Source organism: Trachypithecus francoisi, unplaced genomic scaffold (genome assembly GCF_009764315.1).
Source record: "Trachypithecus francoisi isolate TF-2019V2 unplaced genomic scaffold, Tfra_2.0 Lachesis_group7, whole genome shotgun sequence".
Lineage (NCBI taxonomy): Eukaryota > Metazoa > Chordata > Mammalia > Primates > Cercopithecidae > Trachypithecus > Trachypithecus francoisi.
In genome coordinates this window covers 67,159,244-67,180,289 of record NW_022681472.1, presented here as the reverse complement: position 1 = coordinate 67,180,289, position 21,046 = coordinate 67,159,244, and the positions used below count along the sequence as shown (strand labels likewise).

General features: G+C 36.4%; 1 protein-coding gene and 1 long non-coding RNA gene across 2 annotated transcripts; one reads left to right on the top strand and one right to left on the bottom strand.

The window, feature by feature from the left end:
* The first annotated feature begins 10,692 nt into the window (after nucleotides 1-10,692).
* Nucleotides 10,693-12,113, top strand: LOC117079420. Its single transcript, XR_004435425.1, has 2 exons — nucleotides 10,693-10,928; nucleotides 11,111-12,113. It is a non-coding gene; the product is annotated as an uncharacterized LOC117079420 (long non-coding RNA).
* Nucleotides 12,114-15,379: 3,266 nt separating this feature from the next.
* On the bottom strand, nucleotides 15,380-15,649 carry LOC117079418 (small ubiquitin-related modifier 2-like). Its single transcript, XM_033203229.1, has one exon. It carries the CDS (start codon nucleotides 15,647-15,649, stop codon nucleotides 15,380-15,382), a length of 270 nt encoding a protein of 89 aa, XP_033059120.1.
* Between the last annotated feature and the right edge of the window lie 5,397 nt (nucleotides 15,650-21,046).

Genomic DNA, 21,046 nt, shown 5'->3' with positions numbered 1-21,046 from the left:
AGGTTGAGTGGTGTCCACAGAACAGGTAATTCTATCCATTTGATTATTAAAATCCTCCTCTGCTGAGGTCACCCATGGGTGAGCATTCACATGGGATACAAATATATTCAGTTTTTGGCCACTCAGAGAGGTCGATCCACATACCTCTTCCCCAAATTTCTTTGTCACCAATTTTCCAATCATGCTTCTTCCAAGTCCCTGACCATCCAGCCAAACCACTGGCTACAACCCATGAATGAGCACACAATCGCACACCAGGCTATTTCTCCTTCCATGCAAAGTGCATGACCAGGAGCACTGCTCGAAGTTCTGTCCACTGGGAAGATTTCCCTTCACCACCGTCCTTCAGGGATGTCCTAAAAGGGGCTGTAGTGCTGCGGCTGTCCACTTTTGGGTGGTGGCTGCATACCATATAGAACCATCTGTGAACCAGGCCCTAGTCTTCTCTTCCTCTGTCAACTGATCATAGTGAACCCCCCATGAGGCCATCAGTGCAGTCTTGGGGAAAGATGGCAGGGTGACAGGAATGGAGACAATGGGCATTTGAGTCACTTCCTCATATAACTTACTTGTGCCTTCAGGATCTGCTCAAGTCCAATCACATATGTACCATTTCCATTTGATGATGGAATGCTGCTGTGCATGACCCACTTTATGGCTAGATGGATCAGAAAGTATCTAGCCATAGTTCATGATAGGCAGTTTAGGTTGCATGATGTCTTGATGACCCATAGTCAAACATTGAGTTTCCACCAAAGCCCAGTAACAGGCCAAGAGCTGTCCCTCAAAATGAGAGTCATTATCTGCAGAAGATGACAGGGCCTTGCTCCAAAATCCTAGAGGCCTCTGTGGTGATTCACCTATGGGGGCCTGCCAAAGGCTCCCAACAATATCCGTATCTGCCACTGACATCTCAAGCACCATTGGATCTGCTGGGTCATGTGGCCCAAGTTGCAGAGCAACTTGCACAACAGTCTGGACCTGTTGCAGGGCTGTCTCCTGTTCTGGACCCCACTCAAAACCAGCAGCCTTTCAGTTCACTTGATAAGTGGGCCAGACTAACACACCCAAATGAGGAATATATTTCCTCTAAAATCCAAATAGGCCCATGAGACATTGTGCTTCTTTCTCGGTTGTAGGAGGGGCCAAATGCAGAAACTTATCCTTCACCTTAGAAGGAATATCTCAATAGGCACCACACCACTGGGCCCCTAGAAATTTTACTGAGGTAGAAGGTTCCTGAATTTCAGTCAGATTTATTTCCCATCCTCTGGCATGTAAATTTGTCATCAATAAGTCCAATGTGTTTGTTACTTCTTGCTCACTGGATCCAGTCACCCTAATGTCATCAATGTAATGGACCAGTGTGATATCTGGCAGAACTGAAAAGCAATCATGGTCTCTCTGAATAAGATTATGACACAAAGCCAGAGAGACGATATAACCCTGAGGAAGGACAGTAAGGGTATATTGCTCGTTTTGCCAGCTGAAGACAAATTGCTTCTGGTTGGCCTTGTGGACAAAAATGGAGAAAAAGGCATTTGCCAAATCAGTGGCTTCATACTAGATACTAGGAGATGTGTTTATTTGCTCTAGCAACAAAACCACCTCTGGAAAAGCAGCTGGAATTGTAGTTACTACTTGGTGAAGTTTACGATAATCCACTGTCATTCTTCAAGATCCATGATTTCTGCACAGGCCAAATAGGAGAGTGAATGGGGATGTGGTGGGAATCACCACCCCTGCATCTTTTCAAGTCTTTGATGGTGGAACAATCCCTCCAGAGAAGGAATCCACAATCCCTCCAGAGAAGGAATATTGTTTTTGATTTATGATTGTTCTAGATGGAGGCAGATCAAATGACTTCCACTTGGCCTTACCATAGTAACCCTCACGCTACAAGTTAGGGAGCCAATGTGGGGGTTCTGCCAGCTGCTAAGTATGTCTCTGCCAAGTATGTATTCTGGCACTGGGGAAATGACCACAGGATGAGTCTGGGGGCCCACTGGTCACACTGTAAGTTGGACCTGAGCTGAAACTCCATCAATTACCTGACCTCCATAAGGCCCTACTTGAGCTAGAGGACCACAATGATGTTTTGGAATCAACATCAGCTCAGAGCCAGTGTCCTATAGTCCCCTAAATGTCTGCTCATTTCCCTTTCCCCAGTACACAGTTACCCTGGTAACAGGCCAGAGGTCTCCTTGGGAAAGGATGGGAGAAAGATTCACTGCATAAATTGTCAGTAATGTAGTGGGGTCCTTCTTCAAGGGGACCTGGCCACCCCTTCATTCAAGGGGTTCTGGGTCTGTAAACTGACTCAAGTCTGGAAATTGACTGAGGGGCTGTGATTCTCTGTTTTTGTCATTCAAATTAGTCTTCAGTTCATTCAATCTAGAAGTTTTCTCTTTATATAAATTAAGTAGGAATGCAATAGAATTCCTATCAATTTATATTCTAGGAACACTGTGATTAATTAGCCAATGCCAGAGCTCTACACGAGTCAGATTATTCTGATTGCTGTTTTGTCTCTGCTGTCCATTGCAGTAGCTACATCTACCTTCCCTTTGATGGTTGAGTGCTACCACCTGGCCTCTGCCATCTCAGGATCAAATTATTTCCATTGTATTTTAATTTTGTAGTTGAGCGACAGTGGTTCCCTTTGTTAGATCTGACATACAGAGAAGATCAATTACAGGGCTCTTAAAGTTGCAGGTGCCACCCTCACAAATCTATTTTGAAAGACATTGGTCAAGGGTATATCTTCGGGATCTTACCAGCTGGGATGAGTAGATCTAAAGTGACTAATCCACTCCACCATCCCAATCTCCCTAAGCCTTCGGATCCCTTCCTCTACATTAACCCAAAAGAGGTCAGGCATTTCTAGTTCACTCACAGTGGGCCATCTTTTAATTCATATCTCAGCTAACCAAGCAAACAATTAGAACCTTTTTTTAAATTCCCCAAGTTGCAACATTAAATGCAGAGTCCCTACTTAGTGGTCCCAGATGAATAAATTCAGCCTGATCCAATTCTATGTCCCTTGCACCATTATCCCATATCCTTAATATCCATTCCCATGTTTGTTTTCTAGATTTCTGTTTATATAAATTAGGAACTTAAGCAATTCTTTTTGAGTGTAGCACACCTCCTCATGGGTCACTCTCAACCTCACCTCTAGGGGCCCAGCAGGACTTTAGTCTAGTTATAGTTACAAAGGAAAACAGAGATGTTGGGGATGGCTCCTGAGAAGAATCAACATTATCTTGCCTGGCAACTGTCTCAGGGGAGGCCATCACTGTTGGCTCAGGCAGCAGAGGGTTTATCTCCTCAGGCAAAGGTGGAAAGGCTGATGGCAGCATGAGTTGGGGAGGGAATGGTGCCACTACTGGGAATGGGGAAGCTGTTCCTTTTGTTGATAAAGGTTTGTCAGAGTTTAGGAACCCAGCTTCATCAGGGTCCTCCCACACATCCAGATTCCAAGTTGCAGGCTCCCATTCTTTTCCAATCAATGCCCCCACTTTAACAATAGACACCTGGAGAGGCTGTCAATGCACCTTTTATTGCAGGCCAGTGACTCCCATGATAAGAGCTTGTGTCTGTTTTTCTACAATTTCAGCTCTTTTTCTACAAGAGATAAGACTCTCACTCAGGACAATCTTAGTAGATTTGAGGCTCAGTGTCTGCTTCTGAATCCAGGAGACAGAATGTCTGAGTTCATCATTTTATTTCATCACTTTGTCCACTGAACTTATGAGCAGCCGACTAGCTTCATTACATTCCTTGTTTCTCCACGTATGGTCAAAAGTATTATGTGTAGAATCACTAAACTCCTTGCCTTTCACAAGCAGTGAATTAGGAGTGTCAAATGCATTTATTTTGCATAACTCTCTAAACAGTTAACACAGAGAACTATTAATGTTCTCCATACTATTAGAATTAGTGTCCTTAGCATTTTTCAGTCTAATCATATTAAATAGCTAACTCCAAAATAAAACCAAAACAAATTAAAGAATTCCGTGCTTAATATTCTATTCTTCTAGGACCACTCCTGATTCCAAAGTCTATATTAGTTAGGGTTCCCTAGAGAGACAGAACTAATAGAAGATATATGTATCTAGCGATATCTAGATATCTCTAGATATAGATATAGATATATAGATATAGATATAGATATAGATAGAAGTTTATAGACCTGGTGTGGTGGTTCACTCCTGTAATCCCAGCATGTTGGGAGGCTGAGGCAGGCCAAGCAACTGAGGTCAGGAGTTCGAGACCAGTCTGGCATGGAGAAACCCCATCTCTACTAAAAACGCAAAAATTAGACAGGCATGGTGGCAAGCACCTGTAATCCTAGTTACCCGGGAGGCTGAGGAATGAGAATTGCTTGAACCCGGGAGGCAGAGGTTGCAGTGAGCCAAGATTGCACCACTGCACTCCAGTCTGGGAGACAGAGTAAGACTCTGTCTTAAAAAAAAAAAAAAAAAAAGTACATATATATATATAAATACACACACAGAGAGATATATATAACATATGAGTCAATGGAATTTTTCACACCAACTCAGTATTAGCTTAAAACGTTAAATTGATTCAATGTAATTCATCATAAAATACAGTATGTATACCAGTATGATAACATATATCTAAATTGAAAAGTATATTTGTATTTATTTGTAGATAACAAAATAGAGTATGTAGAAAATCACATGCAATCCATAAAAGCTCTATTAGAACTAATAAGTGGTTTTAGCAGTATTTCAGAATATAAGATCAATATACACAAAATTATTTCTATTTCTACATGCAAGCAAGGAAAAATTATAAATAAAAATTATAAAAAGTATCACTTTCAATAGCACCCAAAATAATGAAATACTTAGGTATAAATCTGGTAAAATTTGTGTAAATTGTATTCAAAATAGTTTTAATTTGGTGACACATTTTTCAGAATATTTTCTTCCTTAGTATTTTTTCGTGTATTAAAAAGAAACATTAATTGAAATGATAATTAAACTAAAATAATCATTAATCTATTTTTATTTTACAATTTCTAAATCACTTGCTTCTAAATTCAGATCTATATACTAAAAATCTAAAACATTGCTTTTTAATGCATTTTCTGCATACTGTAGTTCAATCTTGAAATGATGAGATCATGTCCTTTGCAAGGATGTGAATGGAGCTGGAGGCCATTATCCTCAGAAAACTAACACCAGAACAGAAAACCAAATACTACATGTTCTCACTTATAATTGGGAACTAAAATGATGAGAACACATGAACAGATAGAGGGAAACAACACACACTGGGGACTTCTGGAGGGTGGAGGGTGGGAGGGAGAGGAGGATCAGTAAAAACCGCGAATGGGTACTAGGCTCAATGCCTGGGTGATGACATAATCTGTACAACAAATCCCCAAGACACAAGTTTACCTGTGCAACAAACCTGCACTCGTATCCCTTAAATTAAAATAAAAGTTTTGAAAAAGGACCACATAATGAAAAAAAGAATGTTTTTATCTTTTCATATTTTCTATATTTTACAATTTTGCTTATATGAAAAAAACTTCTAGTTTTACCAAATAAAAAAGTTTTACATTTAGTTCTGTAACACCAGATTTTACTGATTCCAGGCTATAATTCTTTAGAAAACACTCTTTAATTTAAACACATAAATTGAATTTAATGGTAACATTGTTAGTATTTCAATTTAAAGGAAAATGTGTTGGGAGGTAAATAATGTGACCAGTACCATAGATGTATACCAATTTCTTATTGTTAGGGCAGCTATTTAAATAAAAAAGGGACTGTGAAACTTAAGTATGAAGGGTGTCAAATGGGCTTATTTTCATAAAGATCAAAATGCTAAGTTCGAAATTACATTGTTATGTTTTGAAAAGGTTAAATGAGCCATTTCTAAATGGTTCTTAGAAAATATATGAGAAAAAATTTCACAAATAATAGAGGAGAGTACTTAAATCAGTAAGTGAAAATTAATTTACCAAGTAATGTGTGATGCAGGAAAGTAGGGGGCGGCTAATAATTTTGGTTATTAACAATAAACTGGTAGGTTAATTCCTCATTCATTTTCAGAGTTGTCTTATTAATATCTTAATTAAATACATAATGAAATTTGATGAGGCATGATCAGGTTTTGCAGCGAGATGTTTTTATGAACAATTTGAAAGATCAAGAAAGAAATGTTCAATTGAGGTATGATCTAATAAAGATATGAGATCATTTGGAAACTTGCCAATTAATCTTGGGCACATGAACAGCCATATTTATTCTTTTCCTTACACCTGCTTTTTGATTATTTGAGACATATTATAGTAACTTTCATATACTGTTTAAACATGTTACTGCCATACAGTAAATTAGAAGACACAGAATTTAGAATCAGACAAAATTGAATTATCATTCTGGTTCTGCCAATTATTTTTGAAGTTGGACAAGTTATTTACAATGTTTAATCTTTTTGTTCTCAATATTCTTCAGAGTATTTTTTGTAGAAAAGGAAGTTTGAATTTTAGTAAAGATAAATTAGCTTTTATTTTATTAATTACGCTTTACTGATGTATCCAAAAATTCAACACCAACCCCAAGGTCACCTAGATTTCCTCCCATGTTTTCTTCCAGCCATTACATAGTTTTATATTTTACATGTAAGCCTATGGTCCATTTTGAGTATAAATTCAATTATTCCAGCAACATTTTTGAAAAAAATATACTTTCTCCATTGAATCGCCCTTTTGCCTTTATCAAAGATTAAGCGACCAAATTTATGTGAGTTGGTTTCTGGGGTTTCCATTCTGTTCCACTGGTTTTCCTTCTATTTGACTGCCATTACCTTACTGTCTTGCTTACAGTAGCTTTATATTAACTCTTGAGATTGAATATTTCTTCCAATTTGCTTTTCTTTTCTTTTATTTATTTTTTTATTTTTTATTTTATTTTTGGTGGGAGTACTGAGTCTCACTCTGTCACGCAGGCCGGAGTGCAATGCCACCATCTTGGCTCACTGCAACTGTCATTTCAAGCAATTCTCCTGCCTCTGCCTAAGATTACAGGTATGTGCCACCATGCCCAGCTAATTTTTTTTGGATTTTTAGAAGAGACAGCGTTTCACTTTATTGGCCAGGCCAGTCTTGGACTCCTGACCTCAATTGACCAGCCTTTGCTGGCCTCCAAAAGTGCTGGAATTGCAAACAAACCACTGTACCCTGTCTCAATTTGTTTTCCTTTCTCAGTATTGTGCTGGCTATATATTTTGCCTTTCCATGTGAACTATACAACAATTTTATCAATATCTGCAAAATAACTCCCAGAGATTTTTTTGAAATTTTGGTTAAATTTGGGAAGAATTTATATCTTAATTTTACCAATACATTAACATAGACTATTTATATTTTCTTTTATTTATTTCATCAGTAATTTGTAGTTTTCTTCTTACAGATCTTGTTCATGTTTTTAATCTTTTATGCATTTATTTGTAGTGATATTTTAAAAGAAAGGTTAAAAATTTAGAATTCCAGCAGTCCACAGCATATGTTCAAAAAAGCCTGAGTTTTGTTGAATGATCTTTTATCATGTGTCCTTGCTTACTAGTTTCAGCAGACTTTTGGATATTCTCTAGGATTTTCTTGATAGTCTATTACATCATCTGCAAATAAAGACAGTTTTCTTTTTTTCCTTTCAATCTGTATACATTTGATAGTATTTTTAAAAAATATTTTCCTGTGTATAAATTCCTGTACAATCTTAAGTAGGAGTAGTGAGAGAAGAAGACAAAACTGCTTTGTTAATAATCTCAGGAGAAAAGCACCTAGTTTCTCACCGCTGTTTGATTTTCAGTGTAGGTTTTTGTAAATAATCTTTCTCAATTTCAGGAAGATGCCCTCTATTTGTGGTTTATTGATACTAGCTGTGTTATGTGATGCTATCTGTAGTTTGCCATAGTGTTTTCGTGGATGTGTTTTGGAATTTGTTAAAATACTTTTCTGAGTATATTGAAATAATCATATATATTTTTTCTTGTTTAACCTGTTGATATGGAGAATTTCATTGATTGGTGTTCTTTAGTTGAACTAGCTTTGCATACTTGGAGTAAATCCCACTTGAGCATGGTATATAACAATATTTATGAATTAATGAATTATATTTGCTAATATTTTGTTAACAATTTTTGTATCTATGTTCATGGGGCAATGAGTAGTTAGTTTTTCTCCACTGTAAAGTCCTTACATGATTTCATTATTAGATTAATGTTGGCATCAGAGAATGAGTTACAGAATGCTCCCTGTGCTTGTATATTCTGGAAAATATTGTAGAGAATTAATGTTATTTTTTTCCATAAAAGTTTAGTAGAATTTAAGAGTAAAATCATCTGGACCTGGTGCTATTTTGGCATGGTTATTTATTTAATAATAAATAATAAATTTTAATTGTTTGAATAGTTATTTTATTATCATCAATCTTTTTGGTAGATACAGATCCATTCCTAAAATCTATTTTTCTAGTGTGAATTTTGGTGGTTTGCATCTTTCTAAGAATTAGTCTATTAAATCTAAGTTATCAATTTTGAGGGCACAGAGTTCATTGCAGTGTTCTTCATTATTTTTAATGTCCATCATTACAAATGTCAGTCTTTTTAATTAATATCAGAAACGTCTTCTCTTTTGTGTGTTTTTCCCAGGTTATCCTGGACAGAGTTTTATCAATTTTATTGATGTTGTCTTAGCACCAGCTGTATGTATGGTTGATTTTCTTTTTTTTTCTGCTCTGATTTTCTCCTGATTGATGTTAATTTGAATAACCCTTATTTCTCCAATTTTCTTGATGTGGAAGTTTAAGGTATTCCAGGTTATCTTTTTAAGTCTAAAAAGTTCTGAGATTCTCAAATGCAAGTAATCAACAAAATTTATATAGGGAATTATATATTAGTGCATTGACAATTATTAAGAAAAAACAATTATTTTCATGAATTTGTTTTCTTTTTGACAGTTATATGTAGCCGTGTCTTTGGTTTATTACATATTTGGTGAGCCTTGATTAACTTAATTCAGGAAACATTTTGTTAGTATTTTTTTCAAGAGTGCACAACTTTCCCTTTCTGTCATCCAATTTATCTTTTTTCTCTAGTTTGTCAAATATTACTGCTTCTGGGATGATCTTCCATACTTCTTTTTTTCTTTTTGGTTTGAATTTTGTGCCAAAACAATATTAATTGATTTAATATTCCAACTGACTAAACTGCTGCATTCAATCAGGTACCTATGAAATCTACTGAGTTTGGAATTTCAATTATTATGTTTTACCATTCCAGATCTTTGCTTCTATTTTTCACTGATCAGCCTGTACATTTTGTAAATAAAATAATTTTATCCTTCTTATACTACTAGCTGTACTAATATTAAAGTTTACTTTATGACCTATTATCTCTGTTTAGGTCCTAGAACATTTTTTAAGCAAGAAGTTTATTTCAACAACAAGACATTTGACTTGATCACGTGGGATACCGTCAAGGGAAAAAGAAAAAAGAGACTTGAAAGAAAAACTATTCAGGATTCATTTTATTTAGAGTAATTTATCCCTAATTAAAGACAGATTACCCTACATGTCTACGTACAAAAGAAATTATAAAATTGTCCTTGGTTTTATAATGATATATGAAAATGTTAAAATTCTTCAACTGAACAAGTCACACAAGGATTTTTATTTTGTTGTTGTTGTTGCTAAAACAGTGAGAACAAAGTAACTTACTAGAATATAAAGAGCAGTGCTTAATGAGCATGACATTAATGTACAAAGGGAAGTACAAATATCCACGGATGTACAAATATCCGTGGAAGCCGGTAGCAACAAAAAATGTTGAGCCATAATGCCATCAGAGATAGTGAAGGATGCTCATAATATTCAGATATCTGTAAGAGGGTGAAGTAGGTGCCTAATAGAATTGTAATAAGCAGGGCTTGGATTATTTGTTTTCGGTTGTTTTCTATTAAGCTGTGATGAGCTCAAGTGATTGTGACCCCTGATGCAAGTAATACAGAAGTATTTAGGAGGGGTACTTCTAGGGGATTTAGGGGAGTGATGCCTGTTGGTGGTCAGTGTCCTCCTAGATGTGGTGTAGGGGCAAGACTTGAGTGGTAGAATGCTCAGAAGAAGCTGCAAAGAAGAAAACTTCTGAAATAATAAATAAGACTATTCCGTAACGGAGGCCTTTTTGAACTGGTGTTGTATGTGACCTTGATAAGTGCTTTCTCGTACAATATCGCGTCATCATTGATATATTGTTAATATGTTGGTTAATAATCCTAATATTAGTAGAATTATGGAATAAAAGTGAAATCATATAATTAAGCCGATGTTATTAGAAGAGCTGATAAAGCTCCTGTTAGAGGTCATGGGCTAGGTTTGACTATATGGTAGGGGTGAGTTTGGTGAGTCATAAGTTTATCATGTAAATAAAGGCTTACCAAGAGCGTGAAAAACATAGGCTTGGATTAGGGCTACTGCAATCTCTAGGATTGTTAATAGCAAGAGGAGTAGGAAGGTTAGTGAAGTTGCAAGAAAATTAATGGTTAATAATGCTAATATGGCACTTCCGATTAGATGCATGAGTAGATGTCCTGCTGTGAATTAGCGGTTAGACGTACAGCTAGGCCACTGGTTGAATAAATAGCTAATAGTTTCAATAATTACTAGTATGGGAATAAGAAATTGGGTGTGCCTTGTGGTAAAAAATGGGCTAGGGAGTTTTTGGTTTTAAAGCGGAGGCCTGTAATCACTGTACCAGTCCATAGAGGGACTGCCATTGCCAAATTCATAGACAGCTGGGTGGTAGGTGTAAATGAGTGGGGTAGTAGTCCAAGAAGGTTAGTTGTGGCAATAAAAATAATTAGAGATATTAGCATTAGAGACCAGGTCCTACCACCCAGCTGTCTATGATTTGGCAATGGCAGTCCCTCTATGGACTGGTACAGTGATTACAGGCCTCCGCTTTAAAACCAAAAAAACCCCTAGCCCATTTTTTACCACAAGGCACACCCACATTCTTATTCCCATACTAGTAATTATTGAAACTATTAGCTTATTTATTCAACCAGTGGCCCTAGCTGTACTCTAACGCTAATATCACAGCAGGACATCTACTCATGCATCTAATCGGAAGTGCCATATTAGCATTATTAACCATAATTTTCTTGCAACTTCACTAACCTTCCTACTCCTCTTGCTATTAACAATCCTAGAAATTGCAGTAGCCCTAATCCAAGCCTATGTTTTCACGTCTCTTGGTAAGCCTTTATTTACATGATAATACTTAATGACTCACCAAACTCACCCCTACCATATAGTCAAACCTAGCCCATGACCTCTAACAGGAGCTTTATCAGCTCTTCTAATAACATCCGGCTTAATTATATGATTTCACTTTTATTCCATAATTCTACTAATATTAGGATTATTAACTAACATATTAACAATATATCAATGATGACGCGATATTGTACGAGAAAGCACTTATCAAGGTCACCATACAACACCAGTTCAAAAAGGCCTCCGTTACGGAATAGTCTTATTTATTATTTCAGAAGTTTTCTTCTTTGCAGGCTTCTTCTGAGCATTCTACCACTCAAGTCTTGCCCCTACACCACATCTAGGAGGACACTGACCACCAACAGGCATCACTCCCCTAAATCCCCTAGAAGTACCCCTCCTAAACACTTCTGTATTACTTGCATCAGGGGTCACAATCACTTGAGCTCATCACAGCTTAATAGAAAACAACCGAAAACAAATAATCCAAGCCCTGCTTATTACAATTCTATTAGGCACCTACTTCACCCTCTTACAGATATCTGAATATTATGAAGCACCCTTCACTATCTCTGATGGCATTTATGGCTCAACATTTTTTGTTGCTACCGGCTTCCACGGACTTCACGTTATTATTGGATCTACCTTTCTTACCGTTTGCCTTATCCGCCAGCTACTATATCATTTTACATCAAATCATCATTTTGGTTTTGAAGCGGCTGCTTGGTACTGACACTTTGTAGACGTCGTCTGACTCTTCCTTTACATCTCCATTTACTGATGAGGTTCCTATTCTTTTAGTATAACTAGTACAGCTGACTTCCAATTAGCTAGCTTCGATAATATTCGAAAAAGAATAATAAACCTAGTACTAGCCCTAACAATTAACACCCTCCTAACCCTGCTACTAATAATCATTATATTTTGATTACCCTTACTTAACCCCTACGCAGAAAAGGCAGACCCCTACGAATGCGGCTTTGACCCACTAAACTCCGCTCGCATCCCTTTTTCCATAAAATTTTTTCTAGTCGCTATTACTTTCCTACTATTCGACTTAGAAATTGCTCTACTATTACCTCTGCCATGGGCCCTCCAAACAACAAACCTCCCTGTAATAATCAAATCATCAATAATACTAATCATTATTTTAACCCTCGGCCTAGCATACGAATGACTCAAAGGGGCTGGACTGAACCGAATTGGCAAGTAGTTTAAACAAAACAAATGATTTCGACTCATTAGATTATGATAATCATACTAGCCAAATGCCCATTATTTATATAAATATTATGTTAGCATTTCTTATCTCACTCCTAGGCATATTAATCTATCGTTCACATCTAATATCCTCTTTATTATGCCTAGAAGGAATAATACTCTCTCTATTTATTATAAGTACCCTCATAGCCTTAAACATACACTTTCCCCTAGCTAATATCATACCCATTGCTCTACTAGTATTCGCCGCTTGCGAGGCAGCAGTAGGTCTTGCCTTACTAGTCTCAATCTCAAACACATATGGTCTAGATTATATCCATAACCTAAACTTACTCCAATGCTAAAAATAATTCTTCCCACAATTATGCTATTACCAACAACATGATTTTCCAAAAACAATATATTATGAATTAACTTAACCATACACAGCTTAATTATCAGTCTTATTCCCCTCATATTTTTTAATCAAACTAGTAACAACCTCACTAGTTACTCAACTTACTTATCCTTTGATCCATTATCAACACCCCTTCTAACACTAACCGCCTGACTCTTACCCCTCATGATTATAGCAAGCCAATACCACTTACATAACGAAAACCCTTCACGAAAAAAACTTTATCTCTCCATAATAATTTTTCTACAAATCTCTTTAATTATAACATTTATATCCACAGAACTAATCTTGTTCTATATCTTATTTGAAACCACCCTCATCCCTACCCTAATTATTATTACCCGATGAGGTAATCAAGCAGAACGCCTCAACGCAAGTACATATTTCCTATTCTACACATTAGCTGGTTCCCTTCCCTTACTAATCATATTAATATTTACATATAATAATATAGGCTCATTAAACATCATGTTACTAACACTCACAGCCCAAAAATTAACAACCACCTGGTCCCACAACTTAACTTGACTGGCATGCATAATAGCTTTCATAGTAAAAATGCCCTTATATGGTCTACACCTATGGCTCCCCAAAGCCCACGTTGAAGCCCCCATTGCCGGATCAATAGTCCTTGCCGCAGTACTTTTAAAACTAGGTGGCTACGGTATAATGCGACTCACCTCAATCCTCAACCCCTTGACAGAATATATAGCCTATCCCTTCCTCATACTATCCTTATGGGGCATAATCATAACAAGCTCAACCTGTCTCCGACAAACAGACCTAAAAGCACTTATCGCATATTCCTCCGTAAGCCATATAGCCCTAGTAATTACAGCCTCCCTCATCCAAACCCCCTGAAGCTTTACTGGCGCTATTATCCTTATGATTGCCCATGGCCTTACTTCATCTATACTATTTTGCCTAGCAAATTCAAACTATGAACGAACCCACAGCCGCATTATATTGCTCTCTCGAGGACTTCAAACCCTACTTCCACTAATAGCCTTCTGATGATTTGTAGCAAACCTCACCAATCTAGCCCTACCCCCCACCATTAACTTAATTGGAGAACTGTTGGTAATAGCAACCTTATTTTCTTGATCACATGTCACCATTATGCTCACAGGACTAAATATATTAATTACCGCCCTCTATTCTCTATATATATTTATTACAACACAACGAGGGACACTCACCTCCCACATTATAAACATAAAACCCTCCTTCACACGAGAAAATATATTGATATTTATACATATTTCCCCCATCATCCTTCTATCCCTCAATCCCATATTATTATAGGCTTCACCTCTTGTAAATATATTTAACCAAATATTAGACTGTGAATCTAAATACAGAAGCCACCCCTTCTTATTTACCGAGAAAGCTTGCAAGGACTGCTAATCCATGCCTCCGTACTTAACAAAACGGCTATCTCAACTTTAAAGATAATAGATATCCTTGGTCTTAGGAACCAAAATATTGGTGGATTCTTGTCACAGAACCAGGATTTTCCCCTCTGTCAGCTCCACTTGATGTTGGTCAAAACATACCACTGGCCATTCAGTGAAAAAAAAAAAAAATATATAATATATATATGTATATATACACACACACACACCATATATACACATATACACACACAACACACACACACACACATATATATATAACAGCTCTTTTTATTTTTTTTTTTTTTTTTTTGACACAGTCTCACTCTGGCATCCAGGCTAGAGTGCAGTGGTGTGATCTTGGCACACTGCAACCTCCACCCCTTGGGTTCAAGTAATTCTCCTGCCTCAGCCTCCCTAGTAGGGGTCACAGGCATGCACTACCATGTCCAGCTAATTTTTATATTTTTCATAGAGATAGGGTTTCACGACATTGCCCAGACTGGTCTCAAACTCCTGACCTCAAGTAATCCGCCCACCTTTGCCTCCCACATATAACAGTTCTTTTACATACAATTGAGGAATGGACCCAGTGTGCTGGCTCATGCCTGTAATCCCATCACTTTGGGAGGACCACACAGGAGGATTATTTGAGCTCAGGAGTTTGAGAACATCCTGGTAAACATAGAGAGATCTCATCTCTACAAAAAATTTTTAATAATAGCTGGGCATGGCGGCACCTGCCTGTAGCCCCAGCTAATGTGGTGGCTGAGTTGGAAGGATTGCTTGAGTATGGGAGGTCAAGGCTGCAGTAAACCATGATCACATCACTGCACTCCAGCTTGGGCGACAGAGTAAGATCCTGTCCAGAAAAAGGAAAAGAAAAAAAAAAAGGTGTATCATAGTAGTCAGGATGTGATGGAACCAAACTGCAGTTTACTAATTGAGAATGTAATCTTGGTCTGTTAAGGACATTGTTCTGGAGTGAAGATGAGATGCACCTTCCCTGACTGCTTTCCTTTTTCGCAGATCCCTCCTGTCTACCGCTAGAACACGTCAGTTGTATCTTCATACCCCATTTTCAAATGTGCAGATGTGTCTGTTTCATTGATTGGCTGTCTGTAAAACTGGAATCTGATTTGCCTCGTTGACAAGCCCTGTCGTTCACAGTAGGCTTTCATTAGTTTACTAAGTGGTGTATACCTCTTCATCTTCATTTTAAACTGCACTACACAACCATCATGCCCTGCCACCCTCAAATTAATACCATCATTGTTCTTGGTCTTGAATCTTTCCTTGAGTTTTTCATCAGCCATAGTCCCAGAGTCTTTTTGGCTGCTATTTCACAAAAGAGGTAACAAGTCTGCATAAACAAGCATTCAAGAAGCACCAGAAGCCTAGAATTGTATATGTTTATTGCTTTTGCTTCTTTTTGCCTATGTTGGTAATCATTAAATTAATGGTGATCATGGTTTATGTGTCATAAAAGTAATCAAGAATTCATATTTCCTCAATATAGATAGTGCTTATATTGGTCATAATCTCCTTCTAATAATTGAGCAGGATACTATATATATTTGGGTGGGATTACTAGTGTTTTATCTTCTTAGAGAGGGCACTGTGCCTGTCTGATTCTGTGCCAGCACTGACTTATACAGGTAGTATGCAAAGTCCCCACTGATAGGAAGTACTATAGATAAGGAATGTGTGGAAGATGCACAATCTATGTGATCATAATGAATTTTCTATAAGTTTTGTCCTGTGGTGTTATCTCTGAAGACTCACCACATCACCTCAAATGAATGATGAATGCATTCATCAATTAATAGGATTTAAATGATTTTCAATTACAGTGTGGGATTGTATAACTGTTTAGTTATATCTGTACAAAAGAAAATGATATGGTTTAATTACCCACAATAGATTAAATAGAAGCAAGCTTAGTGCTTAAGGAGAACAGCTAAAAAAAAGTATTGGAATAACAAGGGTATAAACATTTGATGGCTTCTATTTGTTCTTGAACATTGGAAGAATAAAATTGATGGCAAATTTAAAATATGTTTGTGTTAAAAAATAATACATGAGATGAATGAAATACATTTTTAAGATTCTAAGTGTGTTTGAAATCTTTTCATAAAAAATAGTTTTCAGTGCAGAGAAACAAACTGATAATTCCAAATTGGACATGTGTTATTTAAAGGCAGAGCAATTACTTTAAAATATTTCTACAGCAGAAACCAAAAAAATGTTAATCTTAGAAAGCATTATGCAAACATCTACGTTTCATTTATGTGTCTAAGTGAGCAAGCAGTATCAAGTGCCTGCCATGTTTTAAGCAGGTGATTTTGAAGTGATGATAAACAAAAGTTCAAGGCCCCATTTTTGTCCTTTAAAATGTTACAGCGGTGTGCTTGACACAGTCAAAAAAAAAATCAATATTTAAAGCACAGTATACAATTTGTCATAATAAAGATAAACATAAAGAGTTTTGGGATTACAAAGTTAGATCAAACAGGAGGGACATCTGACAAATTATAGTGTTTAGGTGGAGAATACCAAATTCTCAGAGCAGATGCTACTTGACATAAAACTGGAAAGAAAAAGGAGTTTTGCAGGCACGATTAATGCAGGATGTCTCAGAAGGAAAGAGGTAGATTTCATGAAAAACAAATAATTATTGAACAACATTCAGGAAGATATACATATTTGAGATAATATGCATACATTTCAGACAAATAACACTTCTAAAATGATCTGTCCTTATATACAATTTAGAATATGAGTCCTTAAAAATTAGCAAATCCTAAAATTTTAGAAATTCAAGACCTAAATGAGCATGATGATTGAAACTGAAGTACGTTGACAATTGTCAGTTAACTTTGCGAAAACTAGGTTCTATTATTTCCTTCAATAAAGTCAGTTTGTTGAAGCATACTTTTGTGCCATGTAAAGCTTTTTCTCTCTACATAAAGAACAAATGAATACTTTTGTTTTCGGTTATTTATTTTTGTTTTGTTTTTCTTTTTGACAGAGTTTAAGACGTCTTTCTAATTCCATGTTGTTACGTAGTCACATTTGAATGCTTCAGATAAAATATTCCTCTGAATTTATCGGAAACCTAGATATATAATATTGTAAGAGATGGTATGTAGGATACAACTAAACTGACAGTGAAAAAGACAACGAGGTCTCTCATGTGAAGGAAATTGAGAAGTTTTGATTCTCCTTCTTACTCTTCTTTTTATTTCTTAAATTTTAATTATTTTTAATTTTTTCTTGTGATGGATATATACTAATTGTGCAAATTTATGGGGAACATGTGATATTTTAATACAAACATACAATGTTTAATGATTAAGCCGGAGTAATTGGAATATCCATCATCTTAATCATTTATTATTCCTTGGTGTTGGCAACAACCAATCCACTCTTCTAGTTATTTTGAAGTGCATAATAAATTATTTTTAACTATGGTCACCCTATTGTGCTACCAAATATTAGATCTTATTCCTTATTTTTCTACTCATTAACAAGCTCATGTTTATCGCCTGCCACACTACACTTTCCAGCCTGTGGTAACCAACATTGTATCTTCTGTCTCAATGAGATCAATGCTTTGTTTTCCTACATATGAGTGAGAACATGCAATATGTGTCTTTTTCTGCCTATTTCAATTATAACGTCTTCCCGTTCCATCTATGCTGTTGCACATGACAGGATTTTATTGTTTTAGATGGCTGAATAATATTTAATTGTGTGCAGGTACTACATTTTTTAATCCATTCATCTGTTGATGGATAATTAGGTTGATTCTATATCTTGGCTACTGTGAATATGCTGCAATGAACAAAGAAGTGCAGCTATCTCTTCAATATACTAATTTGCTTTGCTTTCTTTTGGGTACATACCCAGCATTGGATTGCTGGATCATATGGTAATTCTATTTTTAGTTTTTTTTTTTTTTTTTTTTTTTTTTTTAGGAACCTCCATATTGTTTTTCTTCTCCTTTATTTTGTTTTAAGTTCCAGGGTACACATGCCAGATGTGCAGGTTTGATACTTAGGTAAACGTGTGTCATGATGGTCTGCTGCACCTATCAACCCATCACCTAGGTACCATGCTCAGTATGCATGAGCTATTTTTCCTGATGCTCTCTCTGCCCTCACGCCACCCTCCAGCAGACCAAAGTGTGTGTTGTTCCCCTCCCTGTGTCCATGTGTTCTCATTGTTTAGGTCCCACTTATGAGTGAGAACATGTGGTGTTTCGTTTGCCATTCCTGCATTCATTTGCTGAAGATAATGGCTTCCAGCTCCATCAATGTCCCTGCAAACAACATGATCTCATTACTCTTTATGGCTGAATTGTATTTCATGGTGTATATATACCACATTTTCCTTATCTGGTCTATCACTGATGGTCATTTGGGTGGATTCCACGTCTTTGCTATTGTGAATAGTGCTGCAATGAACATGTGTGTGCATGTATCTTCATATAGACTGATGTATATTCCTTTGGGTATATACCCAGTAATGGGACTGCTGGGTCAAATGGTATCGCTGGTTCTAGGTCTTTGAGGAATTATGACATTGACTTCCTCAATGGTTGAAATAATGTACGTTTCCACCAACAGCGTAAACGAGTTAAAGGAGTTCCTATTTCTCTGCAGCCTTACTAGCATTTTTTGTTTCTTGACTTTTCAAAATCGCCGTTCTGGCTGGTGAGAGATGATATCTCATTGTGGTTTTGATTGCATTTCTGTAATGATCAATGATGGTGACCTTTTCTTCACATGTTTGTTAGCTGCATAAATTTCTTCTTTGAAAAATGCCTGTTTGCATCCATTGCCCACTTTTTAATTTTTTTCTTGTAAATTTGTTTAAGTTCCTTGTAGACTCTGAATATTAGACTTTGTCAGATGGATAGATTGCAAATTGTTCTCCCATTCTGTAGGTTGTCTGTTCACCCTGATGGTAGTTTCTTTTTCTGTGCAGAAGTTCTTTAGTTTAATTAGATCTCACTTATCAATTTTTGCTTTTGTTGTAATTGCTTTTGACATTTTTATCATAAAATCTTTGCCTGTGCCTATGTCCTAAATGGTATTGCCTAGATTTTCTTTTAGGGTTTTTAAAGTTTTGAGTTTTACAATTTAAGTATTTCATCCATCTTAAGTTAATTTTTGTATATGGTGTAAGGAAGGAGTCAGTTTCAATTTTCTGCATATGGCTAGCCAGTTATCTCAGTACCAGTTACTAAATAGGAAATCCTTTCCCCATTTTTTTTTTTTTTTTTAGGTTTGTCAAAGATCAGATGGTTGTAGATTTGTGGTCTTATTTCTGGGTACTCTATTCTATTTCATTGGTCTATGTGTCTGTTCTTGTACCAGGACCATGCTCTTTTGATTACTGTAGCCTTGTAGTCTAGTTTTAAATTGGGTAGCATGATGTCTCCAGCTGTGTTCTTTTTGCTTAGGATTGTCTAGGCTATTCAGGTTCTTCTTTGGTTTCATATAAATTTAAATTTTTTTGTTTTCTAATTCTGTTAAGAATGTCAATGGTAGTTTAATGGGAATAGCATTGAATCTATAAATTGCTTTGGGCAGTGTGGCCATTTTCATGATATTGATTCTATCCATGAGCATGAAATGTTTTTCCACTTGTTTGTGTCCTCTCTGATTTCCTTGAGCAGTGGTTTGTACTTCTCCTTGAAGAAGTCCTTCACTCCCTTTGTTAGCTATATCCCTAGATATTTTATTCTCTATGTAGCTATGGTGAATAGGAGTTCATTCATGATTTGTCTCTCTGCTTATCTGTTGTTAGTATATAAATGCTTGTTATTTTTCTGCATTGATTTTGTATCCTGAGACTTTGCTGAAGTTACTACTCAACTTAAGAAGCTTTCCGGCTGAGATGATGGAGCTTTCTAGATATAGGGTCATGTCATCTGCAAAGAGAGACAATTTGATTTCCTCTCTTCCTATTTGAATAAACTTTATTTATTTCTCTTGCCTGATTGCTCTGTTCAGAACTTCTGGTACTATGTTGAATACGAATGGTAAGAGAGGGCATCCTTGTCTTGTGCCAATTTTCAAGGGGAATGCTTCCAGCTTTTGGCCATTCAGTATGATATTGATTGTGGACTTGTCATAAACGGCTTGTATAATTTTGAGGTACGTTCCTTCAATACCCAGTTTATTGAGAGTTTTTAACATAAAGAGATGTTGAAGTTTTATCGAAGGCCTTTTCTGTGTCTAATGAGGTAATCACATTGTTTTTGTCTTTCTTTCTGTTTATGTGATAAATTGTATTTATCAATTTGTGCATGTTGAACCAGCCTTGCATCCTGGGGTTGAAGCTGACTCGATTGTGTTGGATACGCTTTTTGATGTGATGCTGGATTCATTTTGCCAGTATTTTATTGAAGATTTTTGCTTCAATGTTTATCAGAAATAGTGGCCTGAAGTTTTCTTTTCTAGTTGTATCTCCGCCAGGTTTTGGTATCAGGATGATGCTGGCCACATAAATTGAGTTAAGGAGGAGTCCTTTTTTTCCCCCAAAGTTTACAACAGTTTCTGAAGAAGTGGTACCAGCTCCTCTTTGTACCTGTAGTAAAATTTGACTGTAAATTCATCTGGTCCTGGGTCCTAGGTTTTTGTGTTTGTTTGTTTGTTTGGTTTGGTTTGGTGGGCTATTTATTACTGTCTCAGCTTCAGAAC

Coding starts and splice junctions, on each gene's coding strand:
- LOC117079418 (XM_033203229.1), bottom strand. CDS start 15,649: ATGGCTGATGAAAAACTCAAGGAAAGATTCAAGACCAAGAACAATGAT.